This window comes from Armigeres subalbatus, chromosome 1 (genome assembly GCF_024139115.2).
Source record: "Armigeres subalbatus isolate Guangzhou_Male chromosome 1, GZ_Asu_2, whole genome shotgun sequence".
Lineage (NCBI taxonomy): Eukaryota > Metazoa > Arthropoda > Insecta > Diptera > Culicidae > Armigeres > Armigeres subalbatus.
This window is the reverse complement of record NC_085139.1, coordinates 5,288,234-5,314,812: the sequence shown is the minus strand read 5'-3', so window position 1 is coordinate 5,314,812 and position 26,579 is coordinate 5,288,234. Positions and strand designations below refer to the sequence as shown.

General features: G+C 37.1%; 1 protein-coding gene across 2 annotated transcripts in view; it reads left to right on the top strand.

Annotated features, from left to right (window-relative positions):
• LOC134220056 (glutathione-specific gamma-glutamylcyclotransferase 1) overlaps positions 1-26,579 on the top strand; it is a 51,382-nt gene that overhangs the window by 4,278 nt on the left and 20,525 nt on the right. For both annotated transcript variants that reach the window (XM_062699011.1, XM_062699003.1), the window contains exon 2: positions 7,376-8,296. In XM_062699011.1, the coding sequence (XP_062554995.1) occupies positions 8,114-8,296 (183 nt within the window). In that variant the 5' untranslated portion in view covers positions 7,376-8,113. The remainder of the gene's footprint in view (positions 1-7,375; positions 8,297-26,579) is intronic.

The window sequence follows — 26,579 nt, the reverse complement described above, 5'->3', positions numbered from 1 at the left end:
CACGGGGAACCTGCCTACTTCATACTTCGCTTCCTGATCCAAAGCCATGAAAACAGAGCCGTTGTATGACTAGTTTTGGTGTTGAAACTAAAATGTCCCCTTCCACAGGTTTCCTGGGCCAATCTGTAGGTCCAGAAAGCGGTCAGAGCCCTCAATGGTCCCTTTTATATTAATTTCTCGATTACTAATCGAAACCACTAGAAAAGAGCCGTCGAATAACTGGTTTTGATGCTTAAAATAAAATGTCCCCTTACACAGATTCTCCAGGAGCAATCCGTGGGTCTTGAATTCATACTTCACTTCCTGATCGAAAATCGAATGACTGGTTTTGGTGGTAAAACTAAAATGTCCCCGTCCACAGGTTCCCCGGGGCCAATCCGTAGGTCTTGAAAGCGGTCAGAGCCGTAAAAGGACCATTTTATATTCATATTTCGCTTCCTGGTTGAAATCCATGAAAAAAGAGCATTCGAATGACTGGGTTTGATGCTAAAACTAAAATGTCCCCTTCCACAGGTTCCCCTGGGCCAATCCGTAGGTCCTGCAAGCGGTCTGAACCGTTAATTGACCATTTTATATTCATAATTCGCTTCCTGATCGAAAACCATGAAAAAAGAGCCGTCGAACGACTGGTTTTGGTGGTAAAACTAAAATGTCCCCTTCCACAGGTTCCCCGGGGCCAATCCGTAGGTCCTGGAAGCGGTCAGAATCGTAAATTGACCATTTTATATTCATAATTTGCTTCCTGATCGAAAACCATGAAAAAATTGCCGTCGAACGACTGGTTTTTTTGGTAAAACTAAAATGTCCCCTTCCACAGGTTCTCGGGGCCAATCCGTAGATCCTGGAAGCGGTCAGAGCCGTCAATGGACCATTTTATATTCATGCTTCGCTTCCTGATCGAAAACCATGAAAAAAGAGCCGTCGAATGACTGATTTTGGTGCTAAAACTTGAATGTCCCCATTCACAGGTTCCCCGGGGACATCCCAGCGACTCCAGGATCCGTTTATTCAATTGGTTTTTCATTCTTGACACATTAGAGGCTTTCTAGAATAAAATCATAATGGACCATCTATCAAAAAGCGAGATTCAAATGAAGTTTTGGCCTGACCCCTTTGATAAGTATCGATCGGAACCGATTTTAAAGAAATGGCCATATCTCACTTGATTCTGGTCCGATTCTAAATTTCAATATATGGTTCCAATCATCAAGAGCCCTACTTCATTTGTGATTACTAATAATATTCAATTTTTAACCACAGCTTCTCCTAATATCCACCTCAAATTTTTGGTTTTGAACCTACCTCCGAAAACCCCGGAATATCTCCGGAATCCGGTGGCCATAGTCGGTTCCATGGACATACCGTAAAACTGCATTAATTTTCTAGTTCAGGCATGCCTGAATTGTCAAAATCGGATGATAACTAAGGTAGTTACAACACATCTAATATTACCCAAAATTTGCCTATCCTAATTATTTTGTCCATCCCCTGTATATAGATTTGTTGCAGTGTCTCAATATTAGAAGTTAATGAATTATTGGCAGTGGTTGATTTTGTACCCGCCGCTGTCACATCCAGGCGCTATAGTATATGCGCAAAATAGCCAGCAAGAGTTATCCGCCAGAAATTTGTATGGCGAAAGTCATCTAACGCGGGTTTTCTCAAAATTAGAAACTTTTCGTGAAAAACTATTTGGTACCGGTTATGAAGGATGGTGTCCGCTACTACGCCTACCAAATATGTTTTCGATTAAGGTGCTTGATTTTGAGAAATCGAACCTTAGATGCCTTTCGCCATACTGATTTCAGAAAGTTAACTCCTACTGTGCCGCTGTAAGCACGCTCAAAGCAGGCGATTCATTATTGGCAGTGGCTGATTTTCTACCCGCCGCTGCCACATCCAGGCGCTATAGTATATGTATGCGAAAAATAGCAAGCATGAGTTAACCGCCAGAAATCTGTATGGCGAAAGACATCTAATGCAGGTTTTCTCCAAATTTTGAGCTTTCCATGAAAAACTATTTGGTACCTACCGGTTATGAAGGATTGTGTTCGCTACTATGCCTACCAAATATGTTTTCGATTAAGGTGCTTGATTTTGAGAAATCGAACCTTAGATGCCTTTCGCCATACTGATTTCAGAAAGTTAACTCCTACTGTGCCGCTGTAAGCACGCTCAAAGCAGGCGATTCATTACATACACTCTGCCTCTACCCTAGTTTCTTTGTTCCCTTTTTTGTCAATGAATCACATACAGTGGTTGGTATCCTACCCGCCACTGCCGTATCCAAGCGCTAACGTGTATGTAAAAATATCCAGCATGAGTTAACCACCTGAAGTTTGTATGGCGAAAGGACATCTAACGCAGGTTTTCTCAACAGCAGGAACTTTGCACGAAAATCTATTTGGTACCAGTTATGTAGGAAGGTGTCTGCTACAACGCCTACTAAATATTTTTTCGATTAAGATGATTATTTTCGAGATATTAACAAGGGCGTAGCCAGAGGGGGGCCGTCCCCCCTCCCTAAATGGTGGAAAGATTGAACGGGTACTGAAATGAATTCCCTTAAATATGTGCACTTTGCGTTCCAATCATATTCAGGTGGTTGAAATTCAAAAGATTCCCAAAAATTCGAACAACTCGAAACATTTCGGGCTCAAGAACTCTCCTTGAAATCATTCTAGAAGCTCTCCTGGGAACTTCCTCCGGAAAGTTATCTACAAATTCCTCAAAAAATTGTTCGAAAATCCTTCTCATGTAATTGTAATTGACCCTTATCTGGAAAACCATCACTAATTTTTTTTTAAGGAAATTCATGAGGAAATTCCTTAATTATTTCTTTTCTTATCTCCAAGTTTTATTTCTAGACATTTCTTCGGCTATTGTTCCAGAAAAATCTCCGGAATTTCCTTCAGTAATGCATTCGAGAGTTTCTTCAAGAATACATACAAAATTTCCTCCCGAAATTCCACCAGAAGTTTCTTCAGAAATTTATGACGGAAATCATCCAATTTCGCTATCTATAAAATAAATTCTTTCAGAAATTCTTCTAGGAACTTTTCCAGACATTCCTTCAGAAACTCTTCCTTTAACTCCTGGATAGTTTTCAGGAATGTTTCCGGGAATACCTCCATAAATTCAATAGCGAAATCCTCTAGAATTTTATTCTGGAATTCTTCTGCAATTACTCTAGAATATCCTCTAGAAATTTCTTTAGGAATTTCTCCAGGAATTCGTCCAAGTATTTCCCCGGAAATTCTTCCAGGTATTTTTCCGGGAATTCCTTCAGGTATTTCTCCAGGAATTCCTTCAGGAATTTCTCCGGGAATTTTTCCACGGAATTGTTCTAGAATTTACGGAATCGGAATTTACTCCAAAATTTCATTCGGAAATTAATTTGAGAGTTTGTCCAGGATATCTTCCAAAAGATCTTCCAGGATTTTCTTCAGAACAAACCCCCAGAAAGTCATCCGGTAACCTCTTCAGCAATTCTAGACCAACATTCGAAAAGGGCGTAACAGCCAAAATTTATTCCTTCTGATTCTTTGTCCACATGTGGACAAAGAATCAGAAGGAATAAATTTTGGCTGTTACGCCCTTTTCAAATGTTGGTCTAGATATGTGGACAAAGAATCAGAAGGAATAAATTTTGGCTGTTACGCCCTTTTCAAATGTTGGTCTAAAATTCGTCTGGGAATACTTTCAGGATTTCATCTGGGCATTTCATTGTGGGAATTCCTTCGGAAGTGCTTGTGGGAGTTCCTCCGGGAATCCCTCCAGAAACTTCACAAAGAATTCCTTGCGGATATTTGGCAGTAATTTCATGGGAAATGGGATTCCGGAAATTCCTCTAGAAATTCAAATCCGGCTGTTCCTTTGAAAATTCCTCCGGGAGCTCCAATAATAGTTCCTCCGGGAATTCATTCAGGATTTCTTCCAGGAATTCATTTAAGCTATCTTTAGGAATTTATCTACAAATTCCTCCAGAAGTTCCTCGGAGTATTTCTCTGTGAGTTCCTCAAGGAGGGCCTTTACGAATTCTTCCACGAGTTCCTCCTGGAATACTTACGGAACTTCATTTGGGATTTCTTACGAGAGTTCATCCAGAAGTTCCTCCAGGATTCTTCCTGTAGTTCTTCAAGAAATTCCTCCAGAAGTTCCACCGGCAGTTCCTCCGAGAATTCCTCTGATAATTTCTCCGGGAATTTCTCCAGAAATTCCTCCGGGAGTTCCTCCGGAAATTACTCTGGGAGTTTCTCCGGAAGTTCCTGCTCAGAGGAACACCTGGAGGAACTGCCGGTGAAACTCCTTGAGGAATTCTCGTAGAAACTGCCGGTGGATCTTCCGGAGGAATTCCCGAAGGAACTGCCGGAGGAGCTCCCATAAGAACTCCCGAAGGAATTTCTGGAGGAACTTCTAGAAGCATTCCTAGAAGACTACCCGTAGGAACTCACAAAGAAACTTTCGGAAGAACTTCGGGAGGAATTTCCAGCTAAATTTCTGAAGAAAGCCTAAATGATTACCTGAAAAAAGCTTGAATGACTTCCTGGAAGAGCTACTGGTGGAACTCCCGGAGGAATTCCCGGAAAACCTCCCGGATGAATTTCCGGTGCAATTCCAAGAGGAATTCTCAAAGGAGCTCCCGGAGGAATTTCTGAAGAAACGGGAACCCCCGGAGGAACTGCCAGCGAAACTACCAAAAGAACTGTCAGAAAAAATCTTGGATAATTCATCTCATAGATAAATCTCGTCTAGCTGAAACCATTGTAGGGGTATGTATCTGGACAATCATCATCATCAGAGGACCTCCCGGAGAATTCCCTGCGGAGCTCCCAGAGACATTCTTGAGGGAGCTTCTGGAGGAATTTCTATATAAATTCCTGAAGAAGCCTAAATAAATTCCAGAAAGTAGGCCTGAATGAATTCCCGGAAGAAGGAACCCCCGAGGAACTGCCAATAGAACTACCGGAATGAATAATTCTCGGAGGAAATCCTGGAGAAATTTTATGGAATTTACACAAGAAATTCGAAGTTTTTTCGCGAAATTCTCAGGAATGCTTACTGGCAATTCTGCGAAATTTCCACGGTGCAATTTTGCAGGACATTCCTAAAGAATCCCTGATAGAATTCCTGATAGAATGTCTGGAGCAATTGTCAAAGGAATTCCTGGGGAAAGCTTGCATATTGTTTTTTTCTGCCTATTTTATAACAAATATTATTTCAGAGGGGATTTGTTTAGAAATTAAAATGTATGGTTCTAGTATTCTAAAACTTATTGAAGAATGCAGGGTTTTTATAATAAAAGTTATAGCCGATTTTACATTCTTTCTGAATAATACTGAATACACGTTCATTGTCGTTGCGTTCTAGTACAAAACGCTGACTTCAACGCCCAGCGCGACGCGACGCGCAACGCGCTATTGTGATCCAGCCTTTACTGTTGGTTGTGGATTTGGTTTCAAAGTTTTTGGAACTTAGTGCCAAGCACTAATATTCATGTGTTTTTATAAAACTACTATAAAACTACGATTCAGAAGACCTAAAAAAGTTGCCCTCCTCCCTACTCGAAATCCTGGCTACGCACATGGATATTAAACTTTAGATGCCTTTCCCCATACTGATTTCCGAAAGTTAACTCCTAGTGTGCCGCTCAAAGTAGGCGATTCATAGTCTATGGAAAATTTAAACTTCTTTATGCAGCTGTGTGAGCAATTATTTATTTATGTTTGTAGTTCACCGCCATAAATCCTGCGTTCGATGCTATTAATCTGAACACAGGTGTATGCCATGCCGTTTGGACTAGTAATGCCATTGTAATTGATTTCACTCTCGAGACTCACACAAAGGGTCTTATTTATTTAGCCCCGAAAAGCATTGTCTCATTGCGATCATATTCAAGTATGTTTATACCAGAGGGAATATGGCTTATCTGCAAATGTTAGTACCGACAAACACGTTTGCGATTCCGAAGGCCATTTTCATTCCGGTAGAGAAACAAACGCCACACAATAAAGTGAAATTTCCATAAATTTTATAGTTCATCATAATAAAAAAAAACAAATTTTGAATAGGATTTAATAAAATTATGGATAAATCTGCAAAAACACTAGATTATACTTATTATGAATTGTTTTGACTTGAATCGACAAAATAACGCAACAGTACACAATATAAGAAAAAAATCCCTCCCAAAATACAGAAGATTATGTTTACATTTAGATAAAGTAACATAATAATGTAATTCAATTAATTAGATTAAATAAATGCAGAAATATACATGTTTTTATACCATAAGCAAAATGTTCTGTATTAAAACTTTTGCATTAAAATCCCACCATTCTATTCTAGTTTAATACTATGGCAGTACTAAAAGCTTACATTTTGTGTAGGTATTAGAAACTGGTAGAATCTGTATATATGACAAGATTTTATGCAGAATTGTAAATTTTGGTTTTGTGTACAAATTATTATCCGTTAGCATTTTTCTAAATTTCTTTGATACATCGGTTTAAACTTTTTCCACATAAAATTTTTCGAATTTTTAGGGTGCATTCATCGTATATTTCTGAAATTTCATTCAACTCGTACAAACCAACGACATCCACATGTCTATGAACCCCTTCCCTGTATGATAGTGGTACTGGTTTGCGTAGGACGACAGATACAAGGCCTACGGAGACGAGCAAACGCTCGTATTTATAAACATTGAATTGACCTACTTTACCATTTAATTTATTCGTTTACATTGAATTAACAATAACAGAAGGACCATAATTTTCCAACAGTAAGTTTATAAAAACCTTCTATTTCCGTTTTCCACGTGCATAGCACTAAATTATTTCAATCACTCTCCCAAACGAGGAAGTGTGAATTGATTCGACAAACGGGGACCACGCTAAACCCGTTTATCTAATGTTTTGCTTTTTCTTGTTTTCGAAATTCTCAATTTGTTAACCTAAGTTACGGCTAACTAACCAGAACATTGGGGGAGGAGGGCACGTTTTCTAAACAGCGTTCGAATGCGCAAAATAACAGAGACGGTATATTTTTCGCGACCTGTGTCCAAAGTGGGTAATCAATTTTAATATTCACTCATACAAGTGCGCCACCGCGCACAACCGCGCGCAGTTCAATGTGTCCGCAGCCGCTAGCCATCACGCTGTTTTGGCGTGATGCGTGTCGCATTCAACACAAACATGAACGTGTGCACAAATTCACGAACACCACTGTACCCACTGTCCCATGTGTGCCAATATGCCATAGTGGTACACAATCGTTATTTTATCAGCAAAATAGACGTGTGAAATGGATTTCCATCTAATACACGATCCTTTTCTCGTCCCCATTTTTTTCTCTACACACGGCTCTTTCACAGAACATGAGGCCAGCAGCCAGCAGTAGTCGACGAGAACGACGACAGCGTGCAGTAGTTCAAGCGATCACCGCCCGTCGGGCGACTCCATCGAAAGCGACATCAGCAGCCGCCGCAGCAACATTTCCGGAACAGAGATTCTTCCCCAGCATTCTGGTTCCACCGTCGTCGATCGTCAACAAGAAGCGCCAGCACTTCAACCACCAGCGGCGGCATTTTCCATTCCGCTTGGCACCAACGGTGCGCATTAAATCGTGATTTGCGCCTCCCTATGCCGATCGCAGCAACCGGAAGATTCTAGCTCGAAGAAGGAAGAACAGGTTGCTTAGATTAGTGGGCGCGTGTGAATGCACTTTATTAGATTAGACACTGAGGCGCATCGGTGAGCCCTCGAACAAAGGACCTTATTTGCTATGGATTGAGTGCTTCATCACCTTCATCAAACTGGCGCGTGAGCGAGTTGAATTAAAAAAGAGTGAGTGACTTTGTTGTTGTTGTTACTACGACCGACGTCGCCAGATCGAACCAAAATATAAACATTTGCGTCGTCCTCCGCTGGGTGAACGCGCGCGCGGCCAATCCCCGTATGTGCCAATTTCGCCGACCTTCGTAGTGGCAGTGACTTTCGCGCGAATATTTTTGAACTATTAGTCTGCGTGGCGAGAAGTGTAGTGTTGTGGGGGCTTCGAGTGGTGCATCTTTTTCCGCGTTGTGATATCGGTAACTGCCACATAAGACGCCATGGCAGCTGCGCAAGCTGATAACAACAACAATAACAACGGGGCAGCCGTCTGGATCTTCGGTTACGGTAGTTTGTGCTGGTATCCGGGGTTTCAGTACGAGAAGTGCATCACTGGCTACATCCGGGGATACGTGAGGCGCTTCTGGCAGGGTAACACGACCCATCGAGGAACGCTGGAAAAGGTGAGTGGTTTTCTACGCTCCAATTGTCAACAGAGACAATGTATGCAATTGCGATGTTACTCAAGTCGATAGTTGATGCCATTCTCTGTATATGCACCACACGTGTCTTTCGCATGACCAGGGTCGGGCTGGGACACAAAGCTGAAGATTTGTGTTTGAATCACAAAATGATAGGCAGGAAATATAATCCTAGCTAAATACGCTTTTCTAGAGGCGGCTATTACACTCAGCGAACTAGACTATCGAAATTCATAACTGGTGCCTTATGAATCTTCGACTGATTATTCCACCAACAGTGCTTCTTATACGCAGTTACCTTCCCGAGTAATCAAGCGTCGATGGGCGTGTGGTCTACATACCGGCCTCCCGACCCTGACGTCCATGGTTCGAACCCAGTCTGCCGCACTTCACTTTTTTCAAATGAAAATCATCATTCATAAGGCAACATATTGAAATTCATACCGATTTCTTGTGGCAAATTTTCATAAGGCGTTTGATTGAAAATCATACGTCCATTTTCCTCAGTGTACGTGAATCTTCCAGATTCGGGCCTGTACATGACGGCAGTTTTAAAGTGTCGGCTAAATATAAATAACAGTATGAGTATGAGGGTTGTTTTGCTAAATGCGGTTTTATTTAGAAAGCCGGTTGGTGTCTGGCAAGTGACAATGATTTTCACTCAGAAACAGATGGTATGTAATGGTGTACCTACTTCTTATGTAAATAATATAAATGAATTGCTTATTGATAAGTAGGCGAACGTGCAATAATTTAGTTTGCCATGAGTGCAGAATTAATGCACGTTGCTCGAATGGTATTAAAATAATAATCAACATGCAATTAAATAATCATATGTAGTATCGGTTACTAATGCAAGTGCTATCAGTCGATTACGAATTTGTCATTCAGAAAATGGTTGGGGTATACGTTATTGAGGTTTAGGCTTTTAGATGTTTCAAATCTTACACTACTAAAAATCCACACATAATTATTGGCAAAAATCCATAGATTTAACTTATGATGAATATCAGCGCACACATAACCATTCTCCACGCGAACTACTAATAAAATATATATCCAAATAAACTTTATGAGTGGTCTCGTATTAGCAATTATTTAATTTATGTGTGGTTCTATATCGATTATATTACACTGTAAACTCGACAATACCCATTAAAGAGTTGAAAAGACCCATTTTTTCATGATATATGGAGCTGTCAAAATAATGGGTACTTTGAAATTTTTGATAATGTGTACTTTTACCTCATTTGGGAGTTAAAAGATTTTACCCATTAATGGGTGAAAATCTACTTAATTTTTTTGTGTCAACCAAATCGAGAGGAAAAGCAGAGAAGCTGAACGTGCTGTACGAGGTTTCGTGTGGATTGAATGTAAGTTTTATTTTCGCTCAATTTAGTTTTTTTGCGTTATTAAAGGGAATTAAATTATTTGGTATTGCAGCTAACGGCGTTTCAATTTGTTTTGTTAAATTATGGTCGTCGGGGAACCAAAACAAATCATCACCAGACAGGATGGGATTCCGCCTCTATACTTCTGTACCGCCGAATACAAATGTTGGGGCCACACAGGATTTGTTTCGCGATGAATGATGAAGCCCGTATCCACCGCATACCTGTAAACCGCTGGATCTGTTGATGAAAAAGGAGCCTCTTTGGCGGATTTTTGGAATCGTCTTCTAGTCAGATCATATTTATACTGTTGGGAAAGTGAAAGTGAGATCCCAATCCATCAGTGCAAAAACGATACACACATGTTATAGTTCATGTATATCATTATGCCGTTCATAAATACTTTTAATAAAAAATACGGTTATATTCCCCATAAATAATTTCTTTTACTATTCGATTGATGGAATATTTAATTCTTGTAGCTGTTTCTGAAAACAATAAGGGGTGAATTTTACCCATTGTCCAGGAACGCTGTTGCTCATTAGTGGGTAAAAATCACTCGTTAGTTTGACGTACAAACGGTTTACTCATTAATGAGTAAACGACGTTTACTCTTTTAATGAGTTGAACTATTTAACTTCATAATGGGTATTTTTTTACCCATTAAAGAGTACTTTGGTGGCACAGTGTAGGGTGGAGCTATTGCAAAAATTTATAACGGCGACACATATATCTTATATAGATATTTTTGGCAGTGTACGGTTTTGCCTTTCTCGTACAACAAAGTTGTACCAGAAAGGCTTTCATTTCACTCCCAAAACGTACTCCCGTACGTACCCATAGTATTATATACCATTCGATTCAGCTCGACAAACTGAGCAAATGTCTGTCTGTCCGTGTGTGTGTCCGTGTGTGTGTGTGCGTATGTGTGTGCACATTGAAACATTAGCCAATTATTCTAGTACTAAACCTGAATCGATTTTGCTACAACAAGTTGCATTCGATGGGGAATGTTTTCTTCTTGTTCACTATTGAGTTTCATAATGATGGCACTTCTCAAAAAATAGTAAATATTCAAAGAGTTATGAGACATCATTATTTCGTAACAAATAAGCTATCGATTTTCTAGGTTATGTTCTCCCAAGACACAATTTATTCGAAACCGGCACACTGACAGCATAGAATACACAGCTTACACGGAAGAAAAACTTCACAAAGAAACATAGAAACCCATTAATGAGTTAAAAAGTACCTATTTTAAGATTTCATGTATACACTGAAAATTCTCGTTTATTTTTTCAAAATGACCTAAGAAACATATTTTCATGAATGAATTTTAATATTGCGATCAACAGACCAATATGATAGCTTTTGATTGCAGTACACAAATTAATTCATGAATAAAAGGTGACATATGTTCTTTTTAAAAGTTAAGCGTCATTTCTGCCATTTCTTTCCCCTATGGGCCGATGTGAGCAGTGAGAAGTGAAAAGTGAGACGTGAGAAGTGCGAAGTGAGGAGTGAAAAGTAAGAAGTAAGAAATGAAAAATGAGAAATGAAAAATCACCAGATGATCCGAAATGAAAACAAAAATGTTTTTCCAAATTTAATCTAGACTATCCTTTGAAAAGAGCTGAAATTTTTTGCTAATATTTTCAAATGGATATAATAGAAAAACGACGCATCCCACAAAAAAGTGTTGTATGGGTGATCATCGCAAAACCAGTCAAACTTTCTAGTGAAAATATCGGAAACAATCCAAATTGAGCCCTACACTGAAAAAAATCAGTTTAAAAATTTTAAAGTCGATTTGCGAAAAACGCCCTTTTTATTTAAATGAAATTTTGTCTCAAGATAGGTGATTATGTTCCTACCAACCGTCCATACATCGCAAGCTGGGCACTCTTAAGGAAAAAAAGTTTTTCTAACAAAAACTTTTTCTTGTCGGAATTATTTTCAGTGTATTTTCATCTGAAATTAAACCAATGAAAGCCATCGTTATAGAACCCCAAGCAAATCTATTTTTATGATACATTGTCTAATTTAGCCACTAAATATACACACTTAAATCATTTCACAGATTTCGGTGAATTTTGCTTCAATTCACCGAAATCTCAACAGCAGATTTATTCGGTAATTATTTCACCGATTTTCTGCGGTATTTTCCTTTGTCCAACTGTCAAAATTACCACAAAATCTGTAAATTTTTTACCGAACAGTTCTGCTGTTGAGATTTCGGTGAAATTTCACAGAAATCTGCGATTTATTTTAAGTGTGTAGTTTGTTTTTAAATTAAGAGTAATATTAGGAAGAGGTTTATATCTTCAAAAAAAAATATTATATTCCATTATTAGCTTCTTTAGTTGCGACCAGTTACGACCAAAACATTGTACTCTGCCTGACTGTACAGGAATACTTAATATGAGTATATTATGTATACATATGTTAAATCCACCCTTAAAGACACTGAAAAATCAATTCTGTCAAGAAAAAGTTTTGTTAGAAAATTTTTTCCTTCAAAGTGCCCAGCTTGCGATGTATGGACGGTTGGTAGGGAACATAATCACCTATCTTGTGACAAAATTTCATACAAATCAAAAGGGGCGTTTTTTGCAAATTGACTTTTAATTTTTATAACTGATTTTTTTAAGTGTAGGGTTCAATTTAGAGTTTTTCAAAAAGTTTTACTAGAAAGTTTGACTGATTTTGCGATAGTCACCCATACAACACTTTTTTGTAGGAAGGGTCGTTTTTCGATTATATCCATTTGAAAAAATCAGTAAAAACAAGTTTGACCCTTTTCAAAAGATAGTCTGAATCAAATTTGAATAAACTAAGTATGCACTTTTCTTTTAACTGCACTTCTTAAATATTGACCAATAAATTTACAAAAGTCAACTTAAACAATCAGAACACTTGCAAGTTCCCAAAAAGTTCTATTTTGGCTTTACGCATTTTATTACATTTCCCCCATAACTTTTCAAAAGGACCTAAGTAAAATTTTTTCATGAATTCTCGCTTAACTTTTCAAAAGGACGTAAGTAACATTTTTTTTCAAGAATTAATTTGAATACTGCAATCAATATTGTGATTCTCGAGATATTATAGCATTTTGCTCATTCACCTCTGCCTCGCTTAGTTGTGCGCCGCTAAGGTATTGTGTCATATTATGGTACTTTACTCAAGTGTAGAATATTACATCACAAATTAAACATAATTGCACTACTAATATCCACCTAAAAAATATCCCGAACGCAACACAGGCGAAAGAAAAGCAAAAAACTACTAAACCTCGAACAATATCACTTAAAAATATCTTTTCGTAAAGGGACGACAATATGCTACATACCTTACAAGCGAATGTGGAAAAGCTTACCGAAAGCTCACATCTATTTGACATTCATTGGTTTATTTACTTTTTGCATGGCGCACAACTCGGCGCATGGGACCCGGCGCGTAACTGGTGAGCCAGTATGCTAATTTTAGAAAAGAATCGCAATAGCTTTCATGTTGTTCTGTTGATTGCAGTACTCAAATTAATTCATGAAAAAAATGTTACTTAAGGTAGCCTCACACCTCGGGAATTTGGTTCGCGGATTTTTTCCCCATGCATTTTTGCATATGCGATGTTTTCGGAATTTGGACACGGAAAATCAAAATCCCGGCCCCATTTAAAATACACGGGGCTCAAAATCCGCTGGAAAATTTTCCCGAGGTGTGAGGCAGCCTTTAGGTCCTTTTGATAAATTATGCGAGATCTATAGTACAGCAGAAAGTCCATTGCTGATAAACGTTCATTTCGAACAATACACCGCAGATTGCTGGTTATTTTTTTTTGACATATACTCTGTCTCGCTCAAACCAACAGCGAATAATCTAGCGACTACTTTAACGAACTATTTAAGGAACAGCTACTTTAACCGACCGTGTCCATTTAGCAAGTACGGTGTTGAACATAATCTGGAGATTAAAATAACACTTAATAAAGTTTAAAAAAAACTTAGCAAGTAACCGCACAATATTGAGTAAAACAAATTAAGGGTGTAGCATTTCTGCATGCGGTGAATAAATTTCGCACCGTGTATCACGGTGCTCCCCTGACCGTTATTAACAAAAAAAATTCTCCATCAAAACTAATACCCGGAGCTGAATTCTGGGGCTATACTGCATCTCTGGACGAAATTTGAAAAAAATTTGGAGTTACGCCCTTTTTAAGACGTAACTGTATGATATCGAAGAAAATAAATATTATATCTCGTCTTATGCATATTTCTCAACTTCCATTGAGCCGTCAGCAATAAAAGTACACCGATTCTTTTTTTACACGGAGGATGCGTTCCGCGTAAAACAAGTTTTCAGTTAAAAACGACGAATCATGCAAAATGGAGCAACTTTTTTTTTCCTTTGTCCATCATATAGAGCTCGGACCTAGTTGATCCATCTCGCTAAATGGAGCAACTTTGCAAAAATTTTGTATGGGATTTTTTTACACGGCCATGTAAAAACAGAATCGGGTGTAGTTTGCTGATATACCAGTTGCATACTACAATGATGTACCAGCTTTGATTCAATGTATTAAAAACAGTAGACATATCCTTGACGAAAATGTGTTTATTGAAAATGGTATCGATTTCAATATTTCCAGATCAAACAAAAATTTCAAAACCTGGCGACAATCGGCTACAAGTGCTGTCTTTGTATCCACACTTATTACCTGGAAAATTCGAACCGTATTTAAATTGAACAGTTTGTCAAATTGAACCATTTCGAGTACATTATTGCAGGTGACCTTAAGATTATAAATCTGATAATAGGAATAATGACTAATTGCGAAGCCGGCGAGAGCGGCGTTTCCAGGACTATTAGGACTATTGTAAATATTCAGCTACTAATAAAAATTGAAAAAGTCGGCCATGCTGCGAAAAATACATCTAATTCCCGACAAGGACAGTGATTCTATATTGATGAAGTGTCCTCCTCTTTCAATCCACGTGAACACTCTTTGTTCGTTAACGTTACCGTCTGATACCTCAAAGGTATCTTAAGCATAAAAACGGCTTCACTGAGCATACCACTATCTTCTCGATGCTGCGCACATTTTTGTTCCATTTGAGTTTGTTTCCAAGTTTGTTGACGTATGTATGGACGAAGCTACAGTAAAGAACAGATGGGTAACTGCTCCTTGAATGCATGTACGCATACCAATACCAATCAAAAACATATAATTGAAGTGCTAATTGCGTTGCTCCAATTTTTGTTATTTTTTTCAGCTCTAAGCATGCACGAGAGCATTGGAAATGACACGTATCAAGTTGAAATCAATAACTTTTATATAGAATAACTTTTGTCACTTGTTATGTACAATTGTGTTTTTATATAAACAAGTAGCCCTTAATGGACCTCAAAACTTTTTTCTAATATGTCATTTCTCTAAATCTAAAATTGTTGGCGTTATCGGAGCATGTTATTAATAGTGGTACAATTACTCTATGTGAATGACATCTGTGGTTTTTGTTTAAAGGTTTTGAAGCATTTTCCAAATGTTTTCAACTCCTCATATGAACCTTCACCTGGATTCTATGTCGCAATTGATAAGTTCGTTGTCTCCTGGGAAAGTTAGGATCTTCTGAAGACCTCCAAATATCATATCCCAAAGTTTCATATAAAAGGATTTTTTAATACATTCGGCCATGGGCAGGGATGCCACAAAGAGTATATATCGACATATACGCCGAAGTTGTATAAAACCCATCTCTTGCGAGCTGAAATTTATTGCGAAAAGAAGATATGTGTGCATTTGATATTGTCCATTTAATTTAAACATAAATAAAAAGAATTAATCATACGTAGTTGGCTAGAATTGAATTTAGACTTAAGATGAAGCTAATCTTATTTTTAAATGTTCTTAGACAAATCTCATATTACTTATCGTCATAGTCAACAATTTTGTATAGAATTCTAATGGCTATAACAAAAATAAAATCTTTTTTTTTATCGCTGACGATGCCTTGGAAGTTGAGAAATATGTATTTGATGAGATGTTATACACAGAATTCTGTTTTTCACACGATTTTGTTTCGGTCGAATTTTTGATCGTGTGGCTTTAATTTATGACCAAAATCCATGCAACATGTTCCTAAAACCACTAATAATCCAGAGAAAAGTCAGATGATTATTTATATACGATAATCATTTTAGATGGGGATACAACTTAGAAAATTCAGATCGTGTTGAAACAGAATCCTGTGAATTTCTTCGATATATATCAGTTACGTCTTAAAAAGGGCGTAACTCCAAAACGGGCCCTACGATTTTTTTCAAATTTCGTCCAGAGATGCAGTATAGCCCCAGAATTCAGCTCCGGGTATTAGTTTTGATGGAGAATTTTTTTTGTTAATAACGGTCAGGGGAGCACCGTGTGTATATAACTGACAGCATGAATGTTTGTGTTGCTTCTTTCGTGCTTTATTGATGATGCTAACCTCTCAAGCAAAGTTTTCCAAAGCTTCAAATGTGGAACACGAAAACTAATGGACGAACACACACCACACACGCGCTAGAGACCCGAAGCCGATGACTTCATCCGCCTCAACACAGCTGTAAAAGTTTCGTCGTTGGAAATAAAAATCGCATACCTACGTACATGCTTTCTCGTGCGCTCGTTACGTTTGCTGCCATTTTGTTTCATGCTTTGGAAGGAAAGAAGAGGCGTGTCATTACGGCTAACTGCTTTTTGGTTTGGGTGGAATGATGGTGTAGTTTGGGCATATGGGTGATTTGAACATAACGTTCGTTTTCATACACCTCCTTATTTCCATATTATGCGGCTTTTTTTTTCATTAATATTTATGTGAATTGTTGGTTTCATTTTCACAAATGTACTTGTACAATTATTACACAAAGGGATGCAAAATCAATGTATGACATACAACTATGTAGTATGATTGAACTTTAATATTACATTGGTGAAAAAACACTACAAACACTGATTCCCGGAAAGTTGGAAACATATCGAATTTTAATCCATATGTATTTTTCAAAACGCGCCGTTGCGCTAATCATTGTATTTACTATCGCTAATCATTGTACTACCGCACGATCGCATATTTGTAACATATGCATTTTTTCCTTTCTCGTACAACAAAGTTGTACCGAAAGGCTATATGATTGCTAAAAAACTTGATAGAAGGCCCGGAGACCCATAGTGTTATATACCGATCGACTCAGCTCGACAAACTGAGGTGACGTCTGTTTTTTTTTGTGTATGTGTGTGTGTATGTACAAATTTTGTAGGCACACTTTTTAGAACTTAGAATTATCCGATTTACTCGCAACAAGTTGCATTCGACGGGGAATTGTTTGCTATTGGAAATGGGCCCGATCATTGCTTTTCGGAATTATTGAAAAAACATTGTTTTTCCCCAAAGGTCCCCCTTGAAAATTCAAAGAACAATTTTTTTTGAATGGTGGCAAGGCAAAAATATTAAAAATGATCGAAAAAATGTGATCTACTCCCCCAAAGAGCTTTTTTGACCTTTCTAATGTGATTTTTTCAATATATTTTATAATGCACGAGAAAGGCATCATCACTGCTAGGTGGATTAATCTGGGTTTTTCTTATTCACATCACGATTTTAGTGCTTCGCACGGCTACAGTTTACGGTAAAAATTTAACGAGTAAAGCCTTCCACGTTAAATTTCGGACACTGTGACAATGTCCAATTGATTTGTAGCCATTTTATCACTTTCGACAAGAATGAAAACAAGCTAAACGAATCACATGAAGCGGAGAGATTGAGCTGTCATGTAAATTGATCTTCTCAGTGGTTTGTGAAAATTTTAAAAAATCGCGTTGGATGATGGGTGTCCGAAATTTAACGTGGACAGGCTTTAATATGTTAGACCTGAGAACGATTATAATTTATATTTTGCATTACGCACTATTACGTCTATCTACATGAAGCTTTTTTTTCGATAGCAAAATGCTGTCATTATGAACTTTCTAAAAATTGACCCTTCCCCTCAAAGTTTTTGCTCAGTCTTTATTTCATCTTCCCTAAACAACCCATGTTTTTGACGCCTCTAATTATTTTTAAAATATTAAACAAAAAATCGGAAAAGTGCTGTTTTTCAAGCTTGGTCTAACATTCGCTCGATTTTGAACCACTATAACAGACTGGTTTACACGTGCAGCACTTTTAGCCAAATAAGTCATTTGACCGAATACGTCTTTTGATCGAATAGGCCGTTTGGCCGAATAAGTCATTTGGCCAAATAGGTCATTTGACCGAATAGGCCATTTGGCCAAAAAAGGTCCTTTGGTCGAAAAGGTCATTTTGTCGAATGTGTCATTTGACGTCTCACAGCTCACTTATCACTGTGAAAAGTGAGAAATAAGAAGTTAGAAGTGATTAGTGAAAAGAGAGGCGTCTCCCTTCCTACTTTCCTCTTCTCACTTTACGCAGTAAGAACTGATAAGTGAGAAAGGAGGGAGAAGTGAGACGTCTCTCTTCTCACTCCTCATCTCATACTTCTCATTGTGAAAAGTGACTAGTGCAGTCCTGGATTCTATTGACTATTGAATTTCAATGCAATTATGTATGTTGAAAAGAATCTGGACATATTGCTCCTCAGGTAATTGCAACAGTCACAAAACACAGCAGAGTCAAGGGGTGGGACGCTGAGCTCAATGTGCCCAGCTCACTTTTTTACCATGGATTGGAACACTGTTCACTATAACAAGGAACAATCAATTCACAAATTGTGGCACACTTTGGCACACTTTAGACATTGACATTTGCAGAATGTCATTAATCGGCAACCTTGCCAACTGTTGTCATTCTTTTCCCGCTTTCCCAAACATGCAAAGTAAGTACCGTTGATAAAATATTTGTGTTTCTTGGAGATGGACTGGGAAGCTTTGTTATTTTATTGCGAATCGTTTGTTTTTAAGCAAACAAGGATGCAAGTATCAATTTATTTAGACTAACTATACGTAAATTAAAACCAGATATCGAAACTGTGTGGGTGTGACACCCACACAGAAACTATGAATAAGGATCTACTTGTTGGTGGTTTGAGTTTGCATGGGTGTGAGGATTTGATGGGGTAACGAGAAAGTCTGCCTACCATGAAGGAAAGATCGTTTTGTGGGTTTGTTGATGAATGGTTTAAGCACAGACAAACAGACATAACACTCGTCAAATTTCCATCGTTCACTGATTTACTGATCATTTCAAATAATCATTAGTTGGCCAATCGATCACGCGTGGCGCGCGCATCGGATTTGCTCTAGTTTGACGTTTGCTCACTACCGCCATCTGGTTCGTGATTTGCCCAACTAACTGAAATCAACAGATGTCGTTGGTGTTTGCACGACGATGAATTTGATGAGTAAATGTTCAATGTGTTATGTCTGTTTGTCTGTGGTTCAAGTGCAAAGACAACAAAAATCACTAGCCACCGTATGCTCAAGTGGAAAGTGATTTACATCTTATTTATCTTCTCCTTTCTCTGGAATCTCTTGTCAAGTTTTACTTCTATGTACCATATTTAAAAATGAATGAACTTGAAGTTCACAGAGAAGTTAGCCCATTTGCCGAGTTTCACAAGCGATGGAAGTGGAGTTACAATACAAAAACAAAGTGTGAGGATTATGCCAGCCGTTGCCGAATGCAATCAGCACCAGTAGCCTCCCCTTGAGCAGAGTTAATAAAATTCGTACCCACCGTATGCACTGTCATGACTCATGAGAAAAAGCAGGTGATTTGGTCTTGAGCGCAAAACATTTCTCGCTTAACTTTTCAAAAGGACCTTAGTAACATTTTTTTCATGAATTAATTTGAGTACTGCAATCAAAAGCTTTCATGTTGTTCTGTTGATTGCGCTATTCAAATTGATTCATGAAAAAAATGTTACTTAGGTCTTTTTGAAAAGTTAGGCGAGATTTATATTTTTACGTGATGAACTTATACTGCCGCTAACCGCAAGTCGAGCACATCTGAGAAAAAATGCAAATGAGAAAACGGCTCGCAAAGATTTTTCATTGTTTTTCATTTATTACTGTGTTTAAATGAATTTCTTCCCAAATTACTGCCCTAACACATTGAAAACATGTATGTTCAATGAGTCTTTATGAAGTAAGAACTTATTCCTACCTAGCCGCATTGAAAAACTCAATATGACTGACTTGCAATTACAATCTGAGGCATTCCACGGGGGCATGTCAGTCGATCCTGAGCGACCATTTCGAAAATATTTGAAACTCTGCACAGTTTTTCAATATCATCTAAATCGTCATTTTTCGATATCAAATCTTCATATTGAGTCACGACTAACTTTTCAAAAGGGTGTATGTGAAAATGGTTCAAAAATATTTAAAAAGCTGCACAGCAAAAACGGAATGTTCGATTGTTATGATTTTTTCAGCAAAGTTAGACAACTAAATGGTGATTCTTAAGAAAATGTGCACAGTAAAAAAATGTTTTTGCCTTTAAAAATATCATTTTGTCACAAAACTCAAATATCTCAAAACCCTATCTTTTTTCGAACGTAATTTTTTAGGAAAACGGTCCATTATATTAGCTATCTACCATAAAAATTTGGTGATGGTAAACTAATAAACAAAAAGTTATGACATTTCAAACATTTCACAATTTTCACATTTAGTAAAAAAAAATTTTTCTGTGTAAGTTATTTCGAGAATTGCAGTTTGATGCAGATTTTATTGTTAAGGGACGTGATTTAAACAAGTTGTTTTCATGATATTTTGATAATTAATTATTTTAGAGCGTCTTAACCATGATATTTTGATTTAATTATTCATAGCATCTATAAGAAACTTAGACACGATCCAGTGTTGTGATCAAAAGTATTGATAGTGTCATAATTTTCATTGCACGTGACTGGCGAAAAATTCTTTTAATAGTGTTGAAACCTGTTGATAATAACGTTGATAGAAACATATCAGAAATGTTATTTTTAAGACAAAAGCTGCAAAATCAAAGATTTATATACACGTGTACGTCTATAGTTTACCTGCAAAAATATACCTCTTAGAGAATAGACTTTATGATCGGGAGGAAACGGGTATCTTCAACAACAACAAATGCATGATAGGTACATACCATGACAATGCTTCACGAAAAAGCAAAAAATTACTACTACTAAGGTTGTTAAAGATCTTATAGTAATTTTTTTCTTCAGTCAAGCAAATGACACCAAACTAGTCAGTAAAAACTTAAAAGTGATTTTGTTTATTGAAATATTACGAACAACATGAGTAGCCGCTTTCTCAACTGTTGTAGGCCGTTTGATGGAAAAAGTGTTCAAAAGAGTTACGAAATCTCACCGAAAGCACCATAGATAAACTGAAAGCGACTGGTTATGCTCCAATGTCCACATTGAATACAAATTTACGCATTTGCACGTCCTGCCGTCTAAACGTTGACAAAAGAGCAATCTGTATATCATCGGTTGAGCAGAGCGCAGGAAGTTCGAAAACGACAGCAACTGAGGAATTGCCAGATGTATCGACAACAACTGAGGAATTACCAGAAGTATTAAGTGCTGAGAGCCTTGCCACCGTACCATCAGCGAAATCTGTTTCAACAAATCAATCGGAAGATGAGTGTATCCAAAAGGTCAACATCGAACGCTTTAACGAGGGCATAGCTGGGATAAAAGTGACTCCGGTTAAATGGAGTAAGATGGACTACGTTTATTATCCGGAGAAAAATACCGTGAAATAAACGAAGCTGTACGAAGAAACCTCTTCAAATTAGGACCTGATGATGTGGAAAATACAGACTACGATGAGGTAATTATAAATATGAAGGAAAGGTTCTCGAATGCAGCCACGACAAGGAAAGAAAATTATTGATTTTGTCGATGCTGCCAAGTTCGTGGTCTATTCAGGATGCCATTGATGAGTTCAAAACCAATAGAAATACAGTAAAAGAGGCAAAACAATTGAAGAATAACTGTCTTTCAACCAAAAATACTAGGTCTAGTACTGCATTAACAGATGAGACAAAAGAAATAGTAGTTCAATATTTTGAAGATGATGAAATAAGTCGAGCTATGCCTGGTCAAAAAGATTATGTATCAGTAAAAAAAGATGGAAAGCGTCAAGCAATCCAAAAACGATTAATGATGACGACTTTGAAAGAAGCGTACACACGCTTCAAGGAAATTCACGATAATATTAAAATAGGTTTTTCCTCATTTGCAAGCCTTCGGCCAAGGCAATGTAAGCTTCTTTCCAATTCAGGAACACATAATGTGTGTGTGCACAACCCATGAGAATATTAATCTTATTTTACATAGTTTGAAAAGAATCAATTTAACAAAGGATATTAAAATGTTAACTGGTAGTCTTTTGTGTGAAAATACAACATCAAATTGCTATCTACGATCTTGTTCGGATTGTCCAGATTCTTCATCATTGGAAAATACTTTATTCGCTGAGTTTGAAGAAAATATATTGATCAGTTATCATTTGAGCAATGGGTGACCACGGATAGGTGTGACATAGAAACTATTGTAAAACCTGTAGATGAGTTTGTGTCATATTTTGCTTGAAATTAGAAAGTTTAATCCTCACGATTTCATTAAAACAGAACAATCCAGCTTTTTAAAAAATACGAAAAATACATTACAAAATGGTGAATTTTAGTCATTTGTGATTTTTCTGAAAATTACAGCTTTGTATTGCAAGATGAAGTGCAGTCCCATCACTGGAACGTACAACAAGCTACAATTCATCCATTCGTTATTTATTTTAATGGAAGTACGCAAATTGAACACTTAAGTTTTATTATAATTTCCGAAGATTTAAGACACGATTCAGTATCCGTAAACTTGTTCATTGAAAAATGATAAACTTTTTACGCATTGATAAGCATAAAGAAGTCAAAAGATATATTTCATGTCTGATGGAGCAGCGTCGCAGTACAAAAATCGTAAGAATTTTTCGAGCCTATGTCAATTTAAATCAATGTATGGAATTGATGCAGAATGGCATTTTTTGCTACATCACATGGCAAAGGTCCTTGTGATGCTATTGGAGGAACAATAAAGCGCATGGCCACAAGAGCAAGTTCAGCCAAAGAACGTGAGCATCCAATTAAAACTGCGAAAGAACCTTTGATTGGGCAAATCGTAGAAAAGAAAAGATTTAACCAAATTATCATTTTGTTTTACTACTACTGAAGAGTACGAAATAAAGGCTTCAGAGCTCAGCGAGCAATTTAATAACGCGAAAACGATCCAAGGAACCCAAAAATTTCACTGTTTCATTCCATTGTCGGAAAATAAAATTAAAGCAAAACTATACTCAAACTGTGCTGATAATAATTCAAAAGTGTTCGATATTTTAAAAATTTGAATAACAATAAATAAAAATAAGTAATAATAAACTGTTTTCATGATATCATAACCCATACCAAAATTCAAACCCAAAACTCTTAGAGTTTCTATAACAACATTGTGTAACTGCCACATTTAATTTAATACTTAGGATAATATTAATTCATTTTATTTATTTATACATATAATATTTATACATATAATATACATAATATCGATGAATACATAAATATGGAATATCATACAAACAACTTGTTTAACTCACGCAAGGCCCTTAACAATAAAATCAGCATCAAACTGCGATTCTTGAAAAAAAAATACACGGAAATTTTTTTGTTTACTATATGTGAAAATTGTGAAATGTTTGAAATGTCATAACTTTTTGTTTATTAGTTTACCATCACCAAATTTTTATGGTAGATAGCTAATATAATGGACCGTTTTCCTAAAAAATTACGTTCGAAAAAGATAGGGTTTTGAGATATTTGAGTTTTGTGACAAAAATGATATTTTTAAAGGCAAAAAATTTTTTTTACTATGCACATTTTCTTAAGAATCACCATTTAGTTGTCTAAATTTGCTGAAAAAATAAAAAAAATAGAACATAAAGTTTTTGATGTGAAGATTTTTAAATATTTTTTAATAATTTTCATATATATGCTTTTGAAAAGTTAGTCGTGACTCAATATGAAGATTTGATATCGAAAAATAACGATTTAGATGAAATTGAAAAACTGTGCAAAGTTTCAACTCAATAGAAAATCATGAATTAAAAATTTTCTTAAATTTTGATGCTGTTGCTTGGAATCGCTCATCTTCATAAATTAGCAAAGCAACCGCAAGTCAGTCACATTGCCATGACGATTTCCATACTGTTATCAACATCCATTTGATCTGAGTGCCAGTATTTCGCAGTTTGTTAAATCAAGTACAAAATGTCGGTATTGGAATATCTTGCCATGTATAAATCGGATGAAAGCTCGGATGAAGAGTATTGTGTATCGCAAACACATTCTTTATTATTTTTAATTTACTGTGTCTGAATCAACAGACAGCGCTGCGCGCAACACTGCTGTCAGACACAGCTCTCCGAATAAATACGGAGCAAAGCTCCTTTTAGTTTCAACACTCAACCGAACAACAGGTCTTTCTTCTACCTGCCAGAAAACCCCCAATCGTCTAACTCAGGATTCTTTAAAGAGGTCCTTGGATTTTGCCATCCCGTCGGATCAGAAGTTTTTTCAATGAAGAAATTTCTCCGGTTTTACCAGTTCAGAAGCGAACGAAAAAAGAAATTCAAAAAGAGGCTAAGAAAAGGCGTACGTCACATTCGATGAAACTAGCTGACTGCAAGTGTCGGAAAAAATGTGCCGAAAAAATTGGGAAGGACGATAGAGCGGTAATTCATGATCGTTTCTGGGATATGAACATCGTAGAGCAGCAAATATTCTTTAGTTAGAGAAACAGTGCAGATAGTTCCTTTAAAAAAGCGTATCAAAAATCGTTTCATGCTGGAAGAACCAAAAAAGCGTAAAAGCTATTCGTTTCATCTGATAGCTAGTAATACAGAACGTTTGGAAGTTTGCCGGAAATTCTACATGAACACGATCGGCTACAATGAGAATTGCGCGTAAAAAAGGAATGATTTCATTATTTTACTATATTCTGAAAATATAATTACTTTCCAGAAATTTAGTTTACCGTTCCGTAGATGGAAATGCTAAAGGATTCAGTAGATTGTCAAAGAGAGGCAAACATAAGCGTGATACGACCCAGAGAGATGCTGTGAAGGCACACATCAATTCGTTTGGCCCATCGATTCCGCACTACAGAGACGAGAGCACGCTCCCAACAGTCTCTATTTGCCATCGGATTTGACGCAAAAGTCCATGTATGACCACTATATGAAGGATAACCATGTCCCAAAAGTCAGTTATCAGTTTTACTGCCACGTTTGAATCACCTGCCACGTTGAATATTTCTATTGTAAAACTGGGACATAAAAAAAGCGAGTTGTGCACTTCCTCTATCTAACATAAAACTGATCACCTTCATCTGATGAAACTGAATCGTGTTTTGTCTGTCGCAAATATGCGGATCATTTGTGTTTAAAAGACGATACAAGAGAAGCTTATCGTAAGGATGGCTATGAAGTGAAACCTGATTGCATTGTGTTGGCTGTCAACTTACAAAAGGTCAGTAAACGATTAGTAATATAACAATAAAATGCTGAAGATTTCGAAAATCTCTCTAGGTTTTCCAACTACCAAGGATTGATGGTTACAAAAGCATAGTTTTTTCTCAGCGTTTACTAGCATATAATGAGACTTTTGCTCCGGTTGGAAAATATGCAAAAACATTACCCGTTATTACTTATTGCTTATGGGACGAATCAACTGCAGGACGTCACGCTAATGATGTTGCAAGCTGTTTCCACCGAGTTGTAGAAAGGTTCAAAGATGCAACGGAAATCTCCTCATTCCAGTATAAGCTGTCGAAGAGTGAACACGCAGTTGAATTTCGAACGCGCGAAGTAAAGTTGAACGCGAGTGTGAGCGCGATGGGGAAGAGAGACCACCAGGGGTGACATTGCGCATCTCGATTCGAATCACTCGATTCGTAAGTTTTTGAATTCGTTTCGAAAAAATTGCGGCATTATGTATTTCGTTCGACTTCATTCAGTCGCAGTACAAGATTTCGAATGGTGCTGTACTAGTTCCATCGAGTATGTTCTGTCAAACTAAATGTAAACAGAGAGAATAAGAGATAGCTGTCTCCGTGTTTAGTATGCCGCCCGCTGGAGAGACAACCTTCAGCGCATGGCGAATGTGAGTAAACAAAGAGAATAAGAGTAATTTCATCCACGTGTAGCATGTTGCCTGTTAGAAAGGCATCCTTCAGGGCATGAATTGGCACACTGACAAAAATCCAATCACGGAGACGAGCCAGCCTCGTGCTGAAAGTCTCCTTAATAAAGACAAAAAAATCCAATCATATCCATTATGTGTGGCACAAATAAATTTTGACTATAGCATTTCCCACATAATGGCTATGTGAATTCGCATAGCATGTATGTGGAAATACACATAACCGTTATTAACTAATAACCTTCATGTGGATTATCCTAAAGCGGGTGGTTATTAACGGACACATAAAATTTATTTGTAAATTACTTTAGATTTTTGCCAATAAAAATGTGTTGATTTCTATTAGTGCAGTAATTTATAAACAAGCAAATTGTGCTCAATGACTTTAAAAGCAATATTATTTGTTGAGCAATTGCAACCGATTAAAACATTATGCCGATACGATATGTTTTGTAAATTGAGATATTGTTACGACACAAATTTTAAGTTTTATGTTTATTCGAGTTTATGCCACAGATCCAATTTTGAGCTAAATAATTTAAAGCTAAAGAAGGATTCGATAATAAATTACTTTGATGTTTCCATGTGTTTTAGTTAAATGCACTTGGGTCATCTCATGCGCGTTTTTTTGTTTAACTC